Source organism: Magnolia sinica, chromosome 19 (assembly GCF_029962835.1).
Source record: "Magnolia sinica isolate HGM2019 chromosome 19, MsV1, whole genome shotgun sequence".
Lineage (NCBI taxonomy): Eukaryota > Viridiplantae > Streptophyta > Magnoliopsida > Magnoliales > Magnoliaceae > Magnolia > Magnolia sinica.
In genome coordinates, this window is record NC_080591.1 from 30,248,549 (window position 1) to 30,268,990 (window position 20,442).

Below are 20,442 nucleotides of genomic sequence, written 5' to 3' on the forward strand. Positions count from 1 at the left end.
ACCCGGTCCAAATTCGACAAATATGTCCTGCTGATCAGCTGCTACCTACGATCATCCAATCCATCTAATCGTCAGGCCATGCCCCATCTACGGTAGGGACCATGATACGAACGGCCCTGATTGTGCTATACATATGTATGCAATGCATACAACGGCTGTGTGCACCTGCATGGATTCTCAACCTCTGAATGCTTCGATAATGACGAAATAACCCTCCCATTTTATTTTCAGTTCTCTCAAATCCCAACTCCCTGCAGAGAGTGAGAGGAGAGAGAGTGCCGATGATGAGAGGAATCCACGGCGGTGTATCAACAGTCGTCCCAAATCTAGGATCCTGCCCTTCCTTTTCTACTTCAGAATACCCTTCTCCGCGCCTTCCAAATACCCCATTTCTTCATTTCCCTTCTCTGTCCACCATCCAAGGATCCAATCTCAGCCGTTCGTTCCCTTCAAAACACAAACAGCCCATCAGAGTCGCAGCGGCAATGTCTTCTTCTACTCCTCCATCATCAGATTCCAAACCCTTCTCCGTTCTTTTCGTCTGCCTTGGCAATTCTCTCTCTCTCTCTCTCTCTCTCTCTCTACTGAGCAATTGTACAGGTGGGGCCCACCTTTCGGCAGTCTAGAATGTCCATTCAGTGGGCCATCATCCAATATCTAGGTACCAGATGATCCCACGGGAGGCTCGCGAATGGGCAATTAGTGTCGATGGTCCGTGCTGGTGGAGCCTGATCGGACAATTTGGACCGTGCAATGGGAAGAAATTCTTGCCATGATAGAGGCCACCATATGAACGTTTTGGATCCCAAAAGGCCACACCTGATTGGGCTGTTTGGATATTGGATGGGGGAGAATTCTTGGGGTATCCCCCATAGATGATAGGGCCCACCATATGAACGGTACGGATCACCAAAAGGTGGCTCATATTAGTTTCCTGGGCTGATCAAAATTCTGGACTGAACATTTTACAGTTTACACTTCCGATTTCATTCACCTCTGGACGAAACACCACTTCTTTTTTTCTTTTTTTTTTCTTTTTTTTTTTTTAAATTTATTTCTGCTAGGCCCAGAATCTCTGCAGTCAGAGCCTGCCTTTCGGTGATCCAGATTGTTCATCTGGCGAGCCCCAACATAGATGGGGCCAGTACCTTTTAAAAGAAAAAAGAATTCCATTGTCTGAATTGTTCGATTGGTGGTGCTGCAAGTAATCTGTCTAGCCAAGAATCCACACTTGTCTGGATTTTGTAATGAGGAGGACATTGGGGGGTGGTCCATTTTATGATGGGGTCCACCAGGTGAATGGTCCCGATGGAAGAAAAGTGGTGCCCACCCGTCCAGTTGTTGGATGAACAAAAAAAAGCCATTTGCCCAAAACAGTTCTTCCTTCTTGCATCCTTCATCTCTGCCTAATAACTTTATTCGAATTCACTTATTCTGATTCTTTTTTTTTTCCCTTCTTTTCAGGCAACATATGCCGAAGCCCAGCAGCAGAAGGTGTATTCAGGGGCATTGTGAAACAAAAAGGAATGCTACCCAATTTCAGAATCGACTCTGCCGGCACAATCAATTACCATGAGGTAAGAAGAAAAAGAAAAAGAAAAAGAAAAAAGAAATTATGCACATGAGAATAGAGTATCATAATGGGATCCTCCACTTCTTCCAGTCCTGGATGGGGATCACTTGTGGGAATGACATAATGCTAATCCATGTTCCCATTTTGGAATCCATTATTTGTACATGTGAAATCACACTTATCTTATTTCAAATGAATGCAAAATCACACAAACAAACACAATCAAGTGGGAACATTTTAATTAGAAGAGAAACCAAATAAGAGAATTCAAAGGTTTTCGAAATGAGTCGATTTTGACAATCTTGATGTAATTTTAAACAATGTCTTTAAGGGTACATTTGGAAGTTCCGCACAATTCACGAGCGGCAAAACACAAGTGAGATATGTCTGGCAGGAGTGGAAAAAGCAAGAAAATTGAAGCTCGATTAACACAGGTTCCATTTTTCTGCACCTTCTCATTGTGGAAGTCCCACTAGCAATTGCTACTTGGCATTACATCCAAATACTATTGAAACCGAGATGCTCAAACCTATTCTATCCAAATTTAATGCAGTGATCTCCTTTGCTCTCATGGTATCATGGCCACGTTATTGTTGTAGATCTAGTTCAATCTTCAGTAACAATCCAGCTTTGAAACTTTGAATACAATTACCTGGCTTGCCAATGCACTATCGCACTTGCAGCATTGCCAAACTTCAGTAACATTTTCTTAGAGCATCCTTTGATAGCCCCAGTTCACTATCTTTTGGATCAATCAACACTAAATGTCTTTGTTTGCTCCAATCAAACAAAAACAAAAGGCCTACATTTGCATTTCTTTGGATCAGTTTGCCGCCAAACAGTCATTCTTTTGCTTTCTTCTGAATCACTTTTGTCGATGTCCAGTTTTGGATCACATACCTTTGAAAGCTTATGCTTATTGAGAAATTTTCGAATCTCGGATGCAATTGATGCGAAAACCTTCTCCCGGTTCCATTTGTTGGAAAAAGTTCAACTTCTTAAAACACGTGACTTCCCCCTATTCCAATTCAATGCAACTAGAATTGATCTATGGATGCAGGAAAAAAAGTTTTATGAGAAACCCCTGATAATAAATAAAAAAAAAGTTCTGATTAGAAAAGTGAGTGAATGACAACTTGACAGAGAGCTTCCACTGGCACTGTTATGCTAGAGTTGCGAGATGAAGAACCAGAGTGCATAGCAATCCCACTTAATCAGAAAATTCATGGCACAATTTAAAACATCACGTCTGATTAGATTATCTTCTGTAAGATTTGATCAATCCTATTTCAACTAAAAGAGAAACGATATAAGAAACCAGAATTTACTGCAAGGAGCTAAACTGTAGTCAACTCTAAGTTCTAACAATTCATGCGTCATAAGAACACTCAGGAAATCCTTTTAGAATTCATCTTTTCTGTATTAACAAAGAAGTGCTGCTGCTGATCTCTTAATGAGTGAAAGCTGTTGTATTTAAGGGTAATGAAGCTGACCCACGAATGAGAGCTGCATCGAAAACACGTGGGATAGAGATAACATCCATTTCAAGGCCAATACGACCGTCAGATTTTAGAGATTTCGATATTATACTGGCAATGGACATGCAAAACAGAGGTACAGAATTTTAGGCAATTGCTTTTTGTTATTTGATTTGGTGGTTTTGATGGGACAACTTTCTTTTCCTGTTATTTCATTATAGGGGTTTTGAGTGTTGACCCTTCTAGAACTCTAGTGTTTGTTTAGAATTATGAAAAAAATGGATTGGTTTCTTGTGAATGTGTTTTAAGCTTTTTATCTATTATTCAGAGTAGCCACTGAATTATATTGTTGTTTGTCGCTTCAGATGACATATTTGAGGCTTTTAATAGGTGGAAAACCAAGGAATCCCTCCCTGATGATGCTTATAAAAAGGTTAGTAGAAGCATTAGGTTTACTTTGATGGAAAAAATGAGGAAAGAAAACCTCATTAAACCTGTAATTGAAATTAAAAAATAAAAAATAAATAAATAAAACAATTCAGCTTCTGTATTACAATTTTTAAATTTTATTAAAGGTGGGAAGCATCAATGATTTTAATAAGATTTATTGTTATTAGAGGAATGATATGATCTTTGACCTGATTATATGTACGTTTACTTGGGTTTTCAGTTTGTACAAGTGGCAGTCATGGGATGGTGATCTGGACCAATTGTCTATTGAACCCCAAAATGGATGGATCATGCTTACTACTAACCTTTCAGTTTTGTGGCCTGCCAATTGCCAATTGACTTCAAGAAGATAAATATAGCAATCTCTGATGCCATCAGGTGGGTTTCTTATGCAATCATGTGGGGTCTTTGGAAGGAAAGAAATTTTAGGATCTCCAGTAAGAAAATAACCCCGGCCGATTAACTTCAGTGGACTTGATCAAAGGAAGAATCACATATTTGATCATTAGCTGGGCTTTTGTGAGACCCGAGTTTTTAAGAGATGTCACAGACAGATATTTTTGGGATTGGAAAGCCAAGGCAGGAGGACAGTGATCAAGAAGTTAGATGAAGCCAACTAGGAGCTGCCTTAACCATGTATTTTGAAGCTGAAATCCAATGGGTGCTCTCAAGGCATCCTAGGTTCATCTGGGGCTGGCAGTGTTCTGAGAAATGAAAGGGAGCTGCTGTGATGTCCTTCTCCGTGTCTTGCAGCAAAGTGGGGCCAAATGTCACAAAGTTACTTGCTCTTGGTGAAATGCTGTGAACTATATCTTCCTCTTCTTCAGCTCTTCTTGAAAGTTGATTATTGAAGGATTTTCTTGGAATGCCATCCAATGGGTGTCTTTGGATAAAGCCAGGGCAGTGGAGGGTCTGGAGGTTGCTTCTTGCATCTTAGAGATAAAACATTTAGTGGCTATGTCAATGTTTTTTCGTCCTAGTTCTGAGGGAAGCATTTGTTATGGCCAATAATCTTGCTGAAGAGGCAGTGACGAGTGGGCTCTCACTATGGATCCCTTGGGGCCTATGTAATACGTTTCCTTGGCTTCTTTAAATAAGATTTTGTTGCCTTTAAAAAAGGGAAGAAGAACAAGAAAGAGGCAATGACCCATATTCGACTTAAAAGAGGTGAAAATTGATGACTAGGATCTTCTAATCCAGGGGAGTTCGAGGGTGTAATCCATCCAAGGTGGGGTCTAGCATATGACTGGTTCGGATGACTGAACTGTGGGCCTGACTTAAACAAATTGAAGACCTGAGCATACTGTGAATAGCCTTGGGTATAATTCCTCCTATTATTATGCAGCCACGAAATCTTCTTTCTCTGCATTCCCTTGTTTGGAAGTGAGCCATCTTGTTTATGCTTTCATGGCAGTTCCCATGTTTAGATAAAACTCGCTTCTTGAGGGCACTGAAAGCACTGCTAAGAATATCGACGCAAAAAGGATTGGCATTCCTCTTCACAACATTTGTATCAGTGCGGCACACTCATCAATGGACTTCACAACATTTGTACGTGAGATTTGGACCATTTCATTAGGTGGGTGTGACCGGAACATGTTCTTGCCCCAAAGATCTGGCTGGCTCACTCATCAATGGACTGCACATTTATGATAGAAATGGATGGTTTTAAAGTAATTGATCTATGGTCCATAATCAATGCTGTATCTGTGGCCAACCCAATGAGCACACTAACCTGATTTTCAGGCCAGGGCATTATCATGCATAGCTTGCCTGATGAATGCCAGAATCTTGCACACATACTGTGAAATGGATTCTCACTCCTCTTAATGGGCCTCGATGTTTTCTCAAAATGAAAGTGAATACTATTGTAGGCTTTCTGTTACTACTATTTAGAATTGGTTGATTTTTTTTCTAACGATTTTGAAATTGCTTATTGCAGGTTAGGCTAATGTGCTCCTATTGTAAGAAACACAAGGAAACTGAAGTTCCTGATCCTTACTATGGTGGACCCCAAGGTTTTGAAAAGGTAAATGATTCAAGATACCATTGAACGTATTCTGTCCTGTTTCATGAAAGAAAATATGGCATTTGGATAGCCAACTAAAGTGCCTTGATAAGCTGTGATCCCCATATATACATATATCTATATGGTTGTATTGGGGAGCTGCCTTGGCAATGCTACTTGTGGGAGTAGGATTTCAAATTCTACTCTATTGCACATGCCAGTATGGTATGTGCTTGAGAGATCCAACCCATTCATCAGGTCAGCCCACCATGTATGTGCCATGGCCCGAAAATCAGTATTGTTAGATCATAGGTGTCTATGCATGTGCTTAATTGTTGACACCAAAATTGTGGTGCCCTACGATGTAACATCATGCAGCTTCAATCACTAATCCAATCCACGCAGATCCCAAACCAATACTCAAGGCGTGCCACCCTTAAAAAAAAAAAACAAAAAAACAAAAAACAAAAAAACAAAACAAAACAAAACAGAACCAAAAAGTAAAAAACCTTGATGGGTGCCCCATCATCAAGGTATGGTTCCGACCACTCTATGTTGTGCCCTATTACTAAAAGCTAGCTCCACTATATATGTGCTTTGACGATGGCCCGCCAGGCGCCACTCCATGGTAATCCAAGTATCCACATTCCCCGTATGCCTCTAACCAAAAGGTAAGCCTTGTGATTCACATGGTTCCCATTGCCAGGGAGCAGGCCCCACCATGCCATGTGGGTCCTATCACAAGAGGAGGCTTCCTTTTCACAAGAGATGTCTCTCTCTTCCCTTTTACAAGAGGCATCTCTCCTCCCCATGAGAGACGTGTATCTCCTCTCTTTTCACAAGAGGAGGCATCCTCTTCTCCATGAGAGACTTGTGTTTCTTCTCCTTCTGCAAGAGGAGGCACCCTTAATGCAGGGACATTTCACACCGGGCTCGAGTGGGGTAGCCCGTGGGATGCGGGGACACACTCGGGATGGGTGGCCCATGTGATTTGGGGCCCACGAGCCCATGAGAGGGGTTCAGCCGAGGTCCTAACCCATGAGATGTGGGGCCTGGGCTATGAGATAAAAGGATTAATTCGCCATACTCTAACAGTTCGAGCTTTTAGAGCAAGTAGTTAATTGTCTTGCATCAAATTGGTATCAGAGCGGGAAGTCTCGTGTTCGAGACTCCTCACCGAGAGTGATTAATGTAGGGGCATTTCACACCGGGCTCGAATGGGGTAGCCCGTGGGATGCGGGGACACACTCGAGGTGGGTGACCCATGTGATTTGGGGCCTATGGGGGAGGTCTTGTGTTCGGGACTCCTTACCGGGGGTGATTAATGCAGGGGCATACCGGGCTCGAGTGGGGTAGCCATCCTTTCCAAGTGAAAGATGTGTCTCTTCTCAATGTTTGCTAGGAATCCTACTCTCAACAGGAGTCATGTCTCGCATCTTATTTTACAAGTGGCCCCCCCCCCCCCCCCCCCCCAATGAGTGATCCGCGTGAGGCGTCTCTCTCCCTCATAAAGGAGATGTGGGTTGTCTCCATGGGAGACCCATCTCTCCCCTTACATATAAGAGAGCGCTCTTTCTAACAAAGGATTCTCTCTTAAGACAAAAGAGGTAGTTGCTCTCTTGGAGAGAGACCTCTCTAGCAAAATAAGAGAGGCATCCTTCCCATATATAAGGGGCGTCTTCTCTTTATGATCAACATATCTCCTATCCAATAAAAGGAGGCACTCCCTTCTTTGTGAGTGTTGTCTCTCTTTGCACAAGGCAAGGCCTATCCATGAAAGTCGTGGCTCTCTCCCTCCTTACGTAGGAGAGCCATCCTCTCTTCCTCAAGAGAGACATCTCTCATTCCTAACATTAAGAGAAGGCACTCCCCTTCATGAGAGATTTCTCTCTAAATTACACTCTCTTTCATCCACAGGAGAGAGGGAAGAGGTTCCTCTCTTGAGAAATCTCTTTCTTGGGCACCTTTTCTTGTGCATATGAGAGTTAGTAGAAATAAGATGGAGAGAGGACAACCACCTCCTCTCAACATCTCTATATAGGTTGCTGAGGCTTCTCCCAAATAAGGGCCCCCAAGTGTATGGTTGTAGTTGGCCTTTGGTAACATCAACCATGCCATCGCCATCTTTGACAATGCTGACCAATCCTCATGCTTCATGCACCAACAGTATAAAAGTCCTCACGTGACTGTTGCTATCAGTGCCGCATGCCCTCATGGTCAGCTACTATGTCTACTGCATCAACTTGCTCGGCATCTCTAATATGGTTTCTAAGACCATGAGGGAAGGGGAAGGCCCATTGCATGGATGTTGCACTCCAACTGCTGCCTTTGTAGCCGATGGTTTTGCACACTGCCAACTACTCTTGCAACCCATGCACATGCCTTGTGCACATGGCACGTTGTCTTTGCAACCTCTACTCATGTATTTCTACAGCCCATGCTCATGCATTTCTACAGCCCATGCTCATGCCCACAGTTTGTTACCTTTCCGCCTGCGCTCATGCACACAGCCTACTTGTCACGCCCTAGACTCGATGACTGGACTCACAAGGAACCCGATAGCCAGTTCTGATCGCAACAACTTCCGTAGAACCTCATTCTCGGCTCCTGACACCATTCACCAGGTTCCGATCCTGGGATCCCACAAGGAGGATTCCTATAACATAAGTCTAATCCATAAGAGCATACCCAAGATCATAACATAGTAACCAAAGGAAATAACTACAGGTACACATTACATCCGCTAGGAATTTAAACTTTTACAATATAGAGTTCCAAAAAGGGGAAATACAATGATAACAAGAAGAAAACTCCAAGAGGATCAGTGACATGCTCTAGCTGCTGACACGCTCTAGCTGCTGCTCCGCTCTCCAGCCTAGGATCACCTGGACGCATCAATCGTGCATAAGCTTATATAAAGCTTAGAGGGCGGTGTAAGTGTGTGTAGGACAAACGTCGTGAATGCCATGACAGAATACGAAGGATATGCGATAAGAACCATAAACACCGCTAGCCATAATAAGGCTATGAAATATAATGCAAGGATACTGACAGCCTTCCCATGGCTAACAATACAATGCAGGGCTTATGGAGCCGATGCCATGTGCAACATGCAATATGATCAAACTCATCTTCATATCAATCCAACGGATCAGTATAGTTTTACTCTGGGGAATCCACTGGGGTCAAATGCACTACAGATAGACTGTCACTCTCCTAGCCGCACAGCCCAACGAGCGTAAGAGACCTCGATACCCTCCCGTGGTCAGCCAATCACCAACAAGGCTCGTCGGTAGCGGACCCATTTACGAGCTGGTCAGACTCAGCCTAGCTATTGCCCCCTCACTCAGGCGGGTAAGGCCAAACCCCATCTCAACCGACCTCGCAAAAGTGGGAGCTGCGGCCTAATGGTATAAGGCACTCGGGTGCTCATGTTTTCCACTCAGTCTCAGCGTTGAGGCATCTCCTGGTACCATGAAGGTTTAGGGGCTTTCACCCAAGGACATCCTACGTGCCCTAAATGCTCAAGTAAATATTTCCGGTGTCCAAATCTAGTCATCCACGATATGCCTGTGGAGGCTATAGCCCTGATGGAGCAAGGGCGAATGTCAACGTGCTATGCAATGCCAGATGCATGAATCACACCAATCAATCATGCATCCAATCTTGCGCATCCAGCGCACCAAGTAGGGGACAACTCCATCACCTTGGGAGTCCCATCAGAACCTGCCCAAGGGCATAAACCATGACCAATCACATCAAACATACATATGATGCACATGGGAATGGGTCATGAAGATAACCAAGTATGCCATGCGGTGATGTTGTACTCCCTTCTAACAAGGTTAAGTCTAGATACTTAGACAATTTTCCAAAAATATAGAGGATACATACTACTAGTGGGGGCCCAAAAGTTTGGGGTGGCCCACTAGGCTAAGACGATGCTATGGGCCTAAATGGTAATAAAGAAGTGGGTCTAGCAAGAGACTAAGGTGGCCATTCAACCACACTTAGATATAATGGGCCTAGAGGGGTCCGAATGGGGACTTTCAACCACCAATTCCCTAAGGCAATCCAACAATAAGACATAAAGATACAAGGCCCAAAGCTCAGATTAAAACACAATGGGTGGCCACATACACATATCTCACATAAAGGGGCATACAGAAAGTAGTCAAATCTACATACAATAATATGGGCCAAAAAGGAAATCATGGCCCAAGAACAAAGCTACCAAATCCATACATTATGTAGGACTAGATGGGCAGCCCATGAACCCAAGTACATGGCCCAAAATCATGTCTAAGTTGGGTAAAACGAGCCTCACAACGTCAGCCCAAGAATTGGTAATATAAGTGGGCAACTAAGGGCCCAATTTCGCCCATAACTCAGCCCACAAGTCCAGCAAAATAGTGGAAAACAGCCCATGCATAAGGCTGGGCCAAAGGTAGACGTCCAATGATATATGGGCCTGCTGGATGGCCCAAAAATCTGATCTTCTATGGCCCTCAAGATCACCCCAAAGGTGGGCCCCAAAGGGCACTAATGAGACCCAAAAATATTTGAGAAATGAAGGCAAGGTTTGTATGCAAAATTCTCACAATCCGGTGGCCTCACAACTCCAAACAATACCATCAAATGCAGCAATTTTGGGCCCCTTGCCGGAAATCCAGCCCACCCACTTCCTGGGCTTGCTGGAGTCCAGCAAATTAATTTATTTAGACAAAATAGTTATTCCATGGTGACCCTCACATGTCACAGTGGGCCCCACCAGATGAAAGAAGTGAATACAACCCATATATCAAGTGGGCCTGCTACTGGTCTACAAGCCCAGCAGCACCCCAAATAGACTGGGTGTCCCAAGGGCTGGGCGGTCCATTGGGCTGGGCGGCTGGCCCTCAATCAACACTAAGGTGGGGCCCATGTGAGGCTGTGGGCTGCTGGTGCAGCTGCAAAAATCCCTAGACTTGGATGGAAATGGTGGCCCACACCTACCTGAGGTGGGTCCCTACATGTTGGACCACCAGATGGGCAATTGGGGAGGCCATAAACTTAAGCAAACATGAGACAAAGATATGGACAGCAAGGTTTTAAAATAAAAATTCTGCTGTAGAAATGTTGCTGTCCTCAACACTGTACGTCCATCAGAGTGGGCCCAGGCCTGTCTAAAAGGGGAAAAATGGGTGGCCAATAATTACCCTTAAAAGTATAGCAAGGTAGGGTACACAAAAGTGTTCCACCACTCAAAAAAATCAAGCTGATAAAAGTGTTTTCCCTTCATATGGCATGGCTGGACGGTCCAGAAAATTGGACCGTCCACCCCTATGGGCCTGCTCCTTTGGGTGCATTGTCGAGGGCGGATGAAGATGGGGTTCAACATACATCAAGGTGGGGTCCACTCCTCCAAGGGACACCCCACATCAGGGAGAAAAGAGGCTACAAACATGGGTAAACTCCATGCCAAAGATCAACTACATCAGTCCATGGAACAGTCCAAAATTTTCTGGACAGCAATATGTAGCTGGACATACCAGCCCATAAGATGAAGGATAAGGAGAAATACATCAGATAGGACATGGTGTGGCCATCTTTAGTGGGCCCCACAAATGTCTAGACCAAAATCCCAAGCCACAATACCTTGCATGCAACAAATAGGCAGCAAGTAGGACACCAATGTCCAGAAAATGGACAGCCTGGGCGTCCCACCTTGCTGAAATTTCTAGACGTCCCAGGCCCATCAAATGGGCCACACTCATCAGTAAATAAATAGGGGAGAGAGAGAGAGATAGATGATCCGGCCATAAGAAGTGCTCCGCCACTATGAGCCCTTCAAAATCAATCACAACAATACATCATGCATATATTAACAAGTACATCTTAGATCTTAAACATGCGTGGGTCTAGAATCAAAATCTAAGATGGGGATGCCACCCCCACCAGGGATCTAGGGTCTAGATGACCCAATCATGCCATGATATTAAGAAAACTACCATGATGGGGCCCATAGAGAATGGCCCCATGCATGGATCATGCATGCACATGGTGGGCCGTTGGCCACACCCATGGGATTATGTAGGATCTCCACCATTGATTGGTGGGTCCTACACCTCCCTCATGAAAGAAAGAAGAAGATCTCAGCAAAGAATTCAGAATTTCTATTTTAGGAGAGCACCCAGCTCTTAGATCTTCAAGCTTCTACCATCACCATGTACCTTAAGTTTCAAGGGTCATGAATCTATGGCCAAGATGAGATTGTAAGGGTGAGATGGAGGGGAAATAAGGAAGAAAAGGGGCTGGAATGGAGGGAAGATGGGCTGGACGTCTAAGGCTAGCAGGGAAAGAAAGAAGAGAAAATGAAAGAGAAGGGAGAGAGAGAAGTAGTTGTAGAGGAGTCATGATTGCCATGTAAGATGTTGGGAAGAAAAATAATGGTAGATTTTCTTGTTTAGAGAAGCAATGATGGGTTTTGGGGAAGAAAACTCATCATGAGTTGATAGGCTCTAGGTAGGCTAGGTGGGGTAGCCTTTATGGGAGAAGGTGCACTAAGGTGGGCCCCATAGGAAAACATGTACACCCTACTAGGTGGGTCCCACAAACATGATCAAAGGCTCAAAATGATGTGCGCCTACAACTTATGATATATAACTCGGATGGACGCACGAGACACGGCGTTGGAACTGCGGCGACGATGCCGTCGCAAAGGCATAGGTCTCGGGTCGGGTCTACATGACCAATCTCAAGGACGACCGCAAACACTATCCGTAGGTCACAGGTTGCCGGAATTCGACCAGTAGGACCGCAAGACCTAAAGGAACGACGCGCACACTTGGGTTAGGGTCTTACATACTGCCTTTGCAAGCCCATGTGCTCTCTTGCATCTGGCCTGTTGCCTTTGGAGCTTGTGCTTATGGACATAGGCTGCATGCTCTTGTGCACATGACTCACTATCCTTGCCGCCTGCACCCTCTCATGCACCTCGCCTACTACTGTTGCAGCCCATGCATATGAGCTACTTCATACGTATGAGGGAGAGACTCCACAATAGAGCTAGCAGGAGGGGCAGCTGCCCCCACCATGATGGACCTCCATCATGTGCAGAAGAAATGAAAGAAGAGGATGGATTCTCATCCTCTATTGATGGGTCCTTCAGCCCTTTTATATATAGGAAAGGTGAATCCCTTTCTTGAGAGACATTTCTCTTTTTTTGTACAAAGGAGAGTTCGAGACCCTCTCAAACATCTCTTTGTTTTTATGCAAGGAAGAGGGTAGGCCCTCTCCATGAGTGACATCTCTCTCATCTGATAGAAGCATTCTCTCCTCTTGGTGAGAGACATTTCTCTCTCATCAAATAAAAAAGAGGCATCCTCTTTGTATTCAAGAAATAGATCATCTCTTCTTTATGGGACATATTTCTTTTTCCCTTGCACAAAAGAGAGTCATTCGCTCCTTTTCATGAGAAGAAAACAAGAGGAATCTCTCTCTCTCCCTTCCTCCATGAAGAGAATCTCTTTTGTTCATGGAGCTCATGTGTCCATGTTTTTATTGGAGAGGAGGGTTCTTTTTTCTTATAGAATTAGAGACATGCCTCTCATGGAAAGAAGGGTGCGTCTTGTAGAAGGAGAGGAGACACAAGTCTGTAATGGAGAGGAATCTCTTTTTTAGAGAGAGAGAGAGAGAGAGAGAGAGAGAGAGATGCCACTTATGGAGAGAATGCCTTCTCTTGTGCAAGGAGAGGAGGCACACGTCCAGACGAAGAAGAGAGAAGACTCACGTCTCATGTAGAGCAATGCAATCACCCTCCATTCCATGTACACAAGAAAAAAGCCTAGATGGGGACCCACTTGATCATATATGTGGTAGGATACAAAGGCTCATTTCCCATTTTTAATTGATTTTTCCTGTTTTTGTTGTTCTTATGTTAGGAAAAATATGTTATCAGGATTTTCTATTATGTTATTTTAGTAATTTAGATTGTGAGGGAGATCTTTGCTAGCAGGGAATTTTATTTTTAAATTCTCTAGACTATGCTAGGGATTTTCTCAAGCAAGAAACCTTGTAAACCTCTCATTTTAAAAAAGACGCATGCCATGTGAAATAGCACAATTAAATGATATTAACGCAACTGGATTTGAAAGAATTGATTGTAAATCTGAGTTCTCTCACAAGATTTAGCAATAACAGTAAAGAAAAGAATAAAAAGAATGCCATGACTGTGAACAGTGCTCAACAACACTTTAGTCCATGATGGGGACGTCCAAGCTAGCCAGGAATTTTATTTTTAAATTCTCTAGATTATGCTAGGGATTTTCTCAAGCAAGAAACCTTGTAAACCTCTCATTTTAAATAAGATGCATGCCATATGAAATAGCACAATTAAATGATATTGATGTAACTGGATTTGAAAGAATTGATTGTAAATCTGAGTTCTCTCACAAGATTTAGCAATAACAATAAAGAGAGCTCCCGTTTCTTTATGTCTTGGTGATACATACATGGGGCCCCGTGGGCCCAATTCGAGTGCCTAGCCCGTTGAAGACCTCACATGCATAATCATGCATCTAGAGCTGTACACGAGTCGAGTCGAGCCGAGTATTGCCCAGCTCGTGCTCGGCTCGAGGCTTCGAGCTCGGTTGCCCAGCTCGTGCTCTGCTCGTCCGAGTTCGAGCAGATATTGAGCCGAGTCCAGTCCGAGTTTTCGAGTTGAGTTCGAGTCCGAGTCCGAATTTGAGCTGAGTTCGATAGGGCAGGGACGAGCAGCAAGGACTAGCACCGAACAGGGGAGTGAGAAAGAGAGAGAGGGATGGGCCGGACGGCACCGGATAGGGGAAATGAGAGGGGAAATGAGAGGAGAGAGAGAGAGAGAGAGAGAGAGAGAGCGAGAGAGGGATGGGTTTTTTGGTTTTGAACGGGCGCTGGGAGGGGCGTATGGTTTTTTTGAACGGGCGGGCTGAAAGCGATTGGGAGTTAGCGTATTTTTTTTTTATTTGGGGTATATATATACCCCTGGTCGAGTACGAGTCGAGTATTGCCCGACTCGTACTCTGCTCGAAATCTATTCGAGTACTAAAAATCAGCTCGTGCTCGGCTCAAACTCATTTTGAGCCGAGTCGAGTCAAGTAATTCCGAGTCAAGTCGAGCGAGTAATCGAGCTTACTCTGCTCGTGTACATGCATCTTTGAAGGCTCCACACTAGGAAGATGCATGTGGGTTACTTTGTTGAACCATTTGGACCATTGCATTTCTATCGTGGACCATTATGACTGTTGGATCAATGTCATTGGACGTCTTGATCGTGGACGCCACGGGCCACGAAATAGTTTAGCTTATTTAGTTGTTTATGTGTTTTTTATTATTATTATTATTTATTTATTTTATAGCTTATATTTTTTGCTGAGATTAGGGAGTTAGGAACAAATTTTATTTTATTGAGCATCTTTATGTGAAACTTTTATCTAAGAGCGTCTTTTTTTTTTTTTTTTTTTTTTTTTTTTTAAAGGAAGTCTTTCTTGAGACTATATAAGGCTTGGACGTCCAACCCTGGCTCATTATTGCATATGAAATAAAAAAATTCTCTCTTTGCTTTGTGATAAAGTAAAACCTCTTGTGATTGGAGTGGTGTGAAGCCATGGAGTGATTCTATCTTATCTCTCTTTTTTTCTTCTATCAAGGTAATATCTACACTTTTCTTTTCTTTTTTCTCCATCTACTTTCCTCGATCTCTCTCAATCCTTCTCTACTTCTTTATTTTCTTTGTTTTTCCTAAAACCCACCCCCAATCTCCTCAAAAACCCATCTAAACCTAGGCTGACTTACACTGTACCACCGTACGGACCTCCACACGTGACCGTATGACGGTACAAACAAGGCCATACGGCCAACCCATCTCCTCCCTATTTCTCTCTTTAAATGCCCGGTCTCAATGCTCGGGAGAGGAGGGAGGGAGGGAGGGTTTGGGTGCGGCGGGTAGGTTAGATTAGATTTAGGTTCACACACACATACACACGCGCGCGCGCGCACACACATACACACGCACTATACCCGAACCCGAGTCAAGTCAGGTTTTGGATCGAGTCGAGTCAACACCGAGTCGGATTTCGGGTCTGGTCGAGTTGAGTTACCCAGTGACCCGGACTCAACTCGGCTTGAGTTCAGATTGGGCAAAGTCTACCCAATTCGGATCGACTCACCCACTCGGTTCGGGTCGAGTCAGGTCTGAACGAGTCATGTCTGCTGAGTCGACTCGTCCCATGCCCAGCTCGATATTCAACGAGAACATGAACGGTACAAATCAATCTAACAATGCAATCCGGGGGTGGAAATCAGGCCAATGTATTGTATTATGGTAGCTAGCACCATAAACTATCAAAACTCCCATTAGAGAGGAGTGACAGAGTCCAGACTCTTTCATGTGTTAATAATAGCTATATTGGACTTTGTCTATGCATGAAGCTTGATTTGCAGGCACATAAAAAAGGTATGGTAGCATATATTTACTCAAATTAAACCGACTAAACTGTGTAGCCTGCTGTCACTAAGCCACCCTCCAAAAGCAGATTGTTTAAACAATCTTAATCACTGATTTCTGCACACTAGTTTGTTGATATAAGATCATGGAATATTTATATATTAACCATCTAGAAAATGTGTCCACTATTCTGACAGGCTGAAAGTCAAGCTATCAAGATTTTTGGTCCATGGTACATCTAAGTGTGATATTTAACTCTCTCCTTTACACAAGACAGAGGTTTGACCATCAAATATGCCACCCTTTCCCCAACTCATCGAAGATGCGGTCGCATTATGCTTATTAAGGCAGCCCTATCAAATCTCCCCTCATATTTTATGTCTATCTTTAAATGCCTGGCCTCAATGCTCTCTAGGCTTGAGAAAGTAAGGCACGACTTCTTGTGGTATGCTGTGGAAGATAAAAGAAGTTTCACCTTGTGGGTTGGAACAATGTTTGCAAGACGTGAAGAAGGTGGGGCAGGCATTAAAGACCTTAAAACTATGAATCTGGCGTTGCTTGGGAAATGGCTATGGAGATTTGGGAAGGAAGACGGGGGTGCTTTGGAAAGAAGTTATTAAAAGTATGGGTGTTCCAAAGTTGGTTGTTGGATGAGGGACTCATCTTATTATAGAGCTTCTGCTTTATGGAAAGGTGTGATGTCAGCAAAATCGGCGTTATGAGAAGGGATCAGGTTCTTAGTTGGGAATGGAGAGAGAATTCGATTTTGGAAAGATGTGTGGATAGGAGACTATCCTTTGACATGAATTTCCTTAGATATTCCTCCTTGCCTCGAATCCTTCTATTGCAGTTTCAGATTGCTTCTCCCATGTAGGGGAACAGGTGGTGTGGAACCCTCTGTGTAGGCGAAATCTTCGTGATGAGGAGGTAGAAGATTTCGTAGCTCTTCTGAATCGAATTCATCTGTGCCTCCCGGATTCTTCCTCTTCAGATAGGATGGTTTGGAGACATGATAAATCCAAAGATTTTTTGGTTCGCTCCTTCTACACGTTTCTTAGCAAAGTTCCCATGACAAGGGACAAGGATCTAACTCAGCATGTTTGGCACTATCAAGTTCCTCCTAAGATAGCGGCTTTTGGTTGGTTGGTAGGTAGAAAGAAGGTTTGGACTGTTGATAATCTGCGAAAAAGAGCGATGATTCTTCTTAATATTTGCTTATGCTGTATGGGGGATGAGGAAACGGTGGATCATCTCTTCGTTCATAGCCGTTCCATTGGTTTGATTTGGAGGGATATATTATCTTGTTTCAAAGTGATGTGGGCTTTCCTGAGGTCAGCCAGCGAGTAATTGAAAGCATGAAATGGAGTGTGCTTGGGAAGACAGAGGACAATCCTTTGGAGAATTTCCATGCTTGCTGTTTGGTGGGCGGAGTGGGAAGAAAGGAATGTGAGATGCTTTAGAGGGGTTAGTCAGTGGAGGGCATTTTCATTATTGAATGGGCCTCCACCATTGATAAGATCAAGGGATGTAATCTTCTTTTTTTGGGGATGTAATTGGATCGCCACCTTGGCGGCTTAGCGCTGTCCTTTTGTTTCCCTTCTGTTTTTAATAAAATCCTAGTCATCTTTCGAAAAAAAATTATTTAAATGCAAATCATTGGGACATTTGGTTCCTGCAAGATGTCTGGGCCAATGCTGAAACACATTGAAAAGGTACCTTTTTAAAATCGATTTCCCTTTGCTCCTTCTTGAAATGAAATGGACAGGGATACCCTATCCATTCAATGCCATCCCACATTCAAACAGACTCTAAGAATCATACCTTAGAATACCTTGAACTTTTTTAGACATCTCTCATCTTGGGACACTATGGAGTTTTTTGGTTGCATGGCTCATTCATAGGCACTCATTCTTGTTCTACTTGTACTGTATACCATGTAACACATGCACATGCACATGGACATGCACATGCACACGCGCACACGCTAACATCCTCACATTTATAGGGATGTGGATGTTAGCAATGTCCTGAAACATCTCAAATGGTACATGGTACTGTCCAATCATCGATCAAGTATTGTATGATCAACCTTCCAAATGAAAAATAAATGCACGATCAACTAAAGAATGCAATGGTGTCAGGATTCACAGCTGTTAATGATGTTAGTGTTACTTCAATCATATGATTGGAGGGAAATGAAATGGAATCATTGGTAACAGGCAACTCAACATTGGTGTTCCATCCCGCATCTGATGATTCTAAGGTGTTGACACCAAATAACTGGAATGAAGGTATGTTCTCGATGATTTGATTAATCGAAATATGCTGTATGTATTTTAATTAATGTATGGAAGAGCAATGCCACACAGAATATCACATCCATGCAATTTTAACCCATACCTCCATTGTGACATGTGTTGGATGTGTACAAAATCTGTACTAATTTGGTGGATCCCACCATGGATGGGCCATAGACCAAAAATCACACTTAGTTGGAAAATCATAGTTGCTTGATTGGAAGACTTCTATCTATTTGGTGTGAACCGTTGATCGACTTCCTCTCAACCATCCCCTTCTCTCTCAGTATTCCTCCAACCAGCATGCTTATTCGGGCATGGCCAATTCCATTCCAAGCCCGCATTATGCACGATCTAGATGATGTTTGTGTGTTCCATAATATCCAATGGTAGCGTGTACAGCATTCATATGAGCATAGCATTTTTGTGTAGAAACATGGTTAAATAGTCACTGTAGTTTCCATCTTAAAACTCCATTGATCCGATTTCTGTTTTATGATTGGATTCAATTGCTCATTCCTTCTCAAGTGTCGAACACATGCTCAGTACTAAATTCTTGCTCAAGCTGGGAATCTCATTTTCTCATTTCATTGCAGGTTTTAGATATACTAGAAGATGCATGCGGATCGTTATTAGACAGCATCTTGGCAGAGAACAGTCATATTTCTGATTCATAATTCTTCAAGACAACCATTTCTATCAAATTCCAGCTCGGATTTCGATTGATCTGTCTACCGAATCAGATTGCATCTGGAATTGATAAAAGAAAAAGAAAAATGAACACAGCTTGTTCTTAAAACTAGAAATGAATGTAAAAGATTATTGGAGTTTCTGTAACTTTGTTGTTCCTTGTTTCTGAGAATACCAGTGCACTTTGTAAGGCATTCATGGCCCATACACTAGAACATGGGTCACCCTTTCAAGATCCAATTCACTTATTTGGATGGCTTGGATCTTCCATTTTCATTTTCAATGGGCTGTGTGCCTGTGGGATCGCCACATCATTACCACGTACTTGTTGGATCTTCTGCGGCCAATCAGAGATGGACAAGTGGATGATGCTCCTGATGGATCCATTATCACTTGCTATGTGGGAAACAATTCACAAATGAAGTATGCTTTAATAGAGTAAATGATGTAAAAGCACCCACCACAACAGAAGTTTGATATAGATGAATCTTGTAACCGGCAGGCCTCACTTGCATTCACTGATTAGGAGCTGGTGAGAGAATGGACAGTGATAAGTCTCACCAGTAGTGAAATTTTCACTATGGGTGTTTCAAAGCAGATGAATATCCCTGATGTCGTGCACGCCGAAAGAATGTAATGTAGGACTACACCATTTGATCATGACTCATATGGCGATAGGATGTGGGGCCCAAAATCTGAGCAAGTCAATATGTGGGTCCCACATCCCATTGCTTTCTGATCATCAATCAGATGTCTCTCATTCAATTCCAATGGATTGGACCCACTGATGCTTATTTAGGGGGCATTTGGATCATAAATTACTTAATATAAGTTGCTTATGCCTTAAGTAGCTTATCTTGATTTCTACTTATTAAACTGAAGTGATTAAGTAACTTTAAATAATAACAAAAAAAATTAAAATAAAATTTATTTTTAAAAAAAGAAAAAAAACAAAACTACTTATAATTGATCATAAACCAAACTTATGTACTGCTGTAAGTAGAAAAAGTTATTTGGAGAGAGAGAGAGAGAGAGAGAGAGAGAGAGAGAGAATGTATATAAATGGTGGGTCCAATTCAACACTTGTGGGCCATTTGCTGCCACCAATCTGGCACCGTTGTGTTGAGCGTGGGCCACTCATTGGGTGTGGGGTCAGATAACTCATTATGTGGGCCACAGTTGTGCGAGGAAATGGTGTCCGGTAGAAGGAAAAAACCAACGTTCTATGTTCAACATGCACATCATCTAATGAATGGCACTCCCACCTGTTTGGGGCCACCTATGTTTCCTGTGGCCCCCACTTAATTGGAGCAAATCTGGCACGTGTGCTGCAAAACGCCCCCTTCAATTTCTCAGGAGACGTTTGAGGGATCAGCTACATCCAAAACTTTTGTGGCCCCAAGAAGTTTTTAATGGTGGGCGTTCAATCACCATTGTTTCCTATGGTGTGGTCCACCTGAGATTGGGATCTACCTCATTTG

General features: G+C 43.2%; 1 protein-coding gene across 2 annotated transcripts; it reads left to right on the forward strand.

Moving 5' to 3' along the window:
* The first annotated feature begins 253 nt into the window (after positions 1-253).
* On the forward strand, positions 254-19,155 carry LOC131234944 (uncharacterized). Of its 2 annotated transcripts, none has more exons than XM_058231954.1 (6): positions 254-549; positions 1,465-1,577; positions 3,052-3,187; positions 3,417-3,484; positions 5,444-5,530; positions 18,868-19,155. In XM_058231954.1, the coding sequence occupies exons 1-6, from the start codon at positions 282-284 to the stop codon at positions 18,946-18,948; spliced, it is 753 nt and encodes a 250-aa protein (XP_058087937.1). In that variant the 5' UTR covers positions 254-281; the 3' UTR covers positions 18,949-19,155. The 2 variants fall into 2 exon arrangements, with proteins under 2 accessions (XP_058087937.1, XP_058087938.1); XM_058231955.1 differs by lacking the exon at positions 18,868-19,155 and adding an exon at positions 15,102-15,122.
* Positions 19,156-20,442: the final 1,287 nt, after the last annotated feature.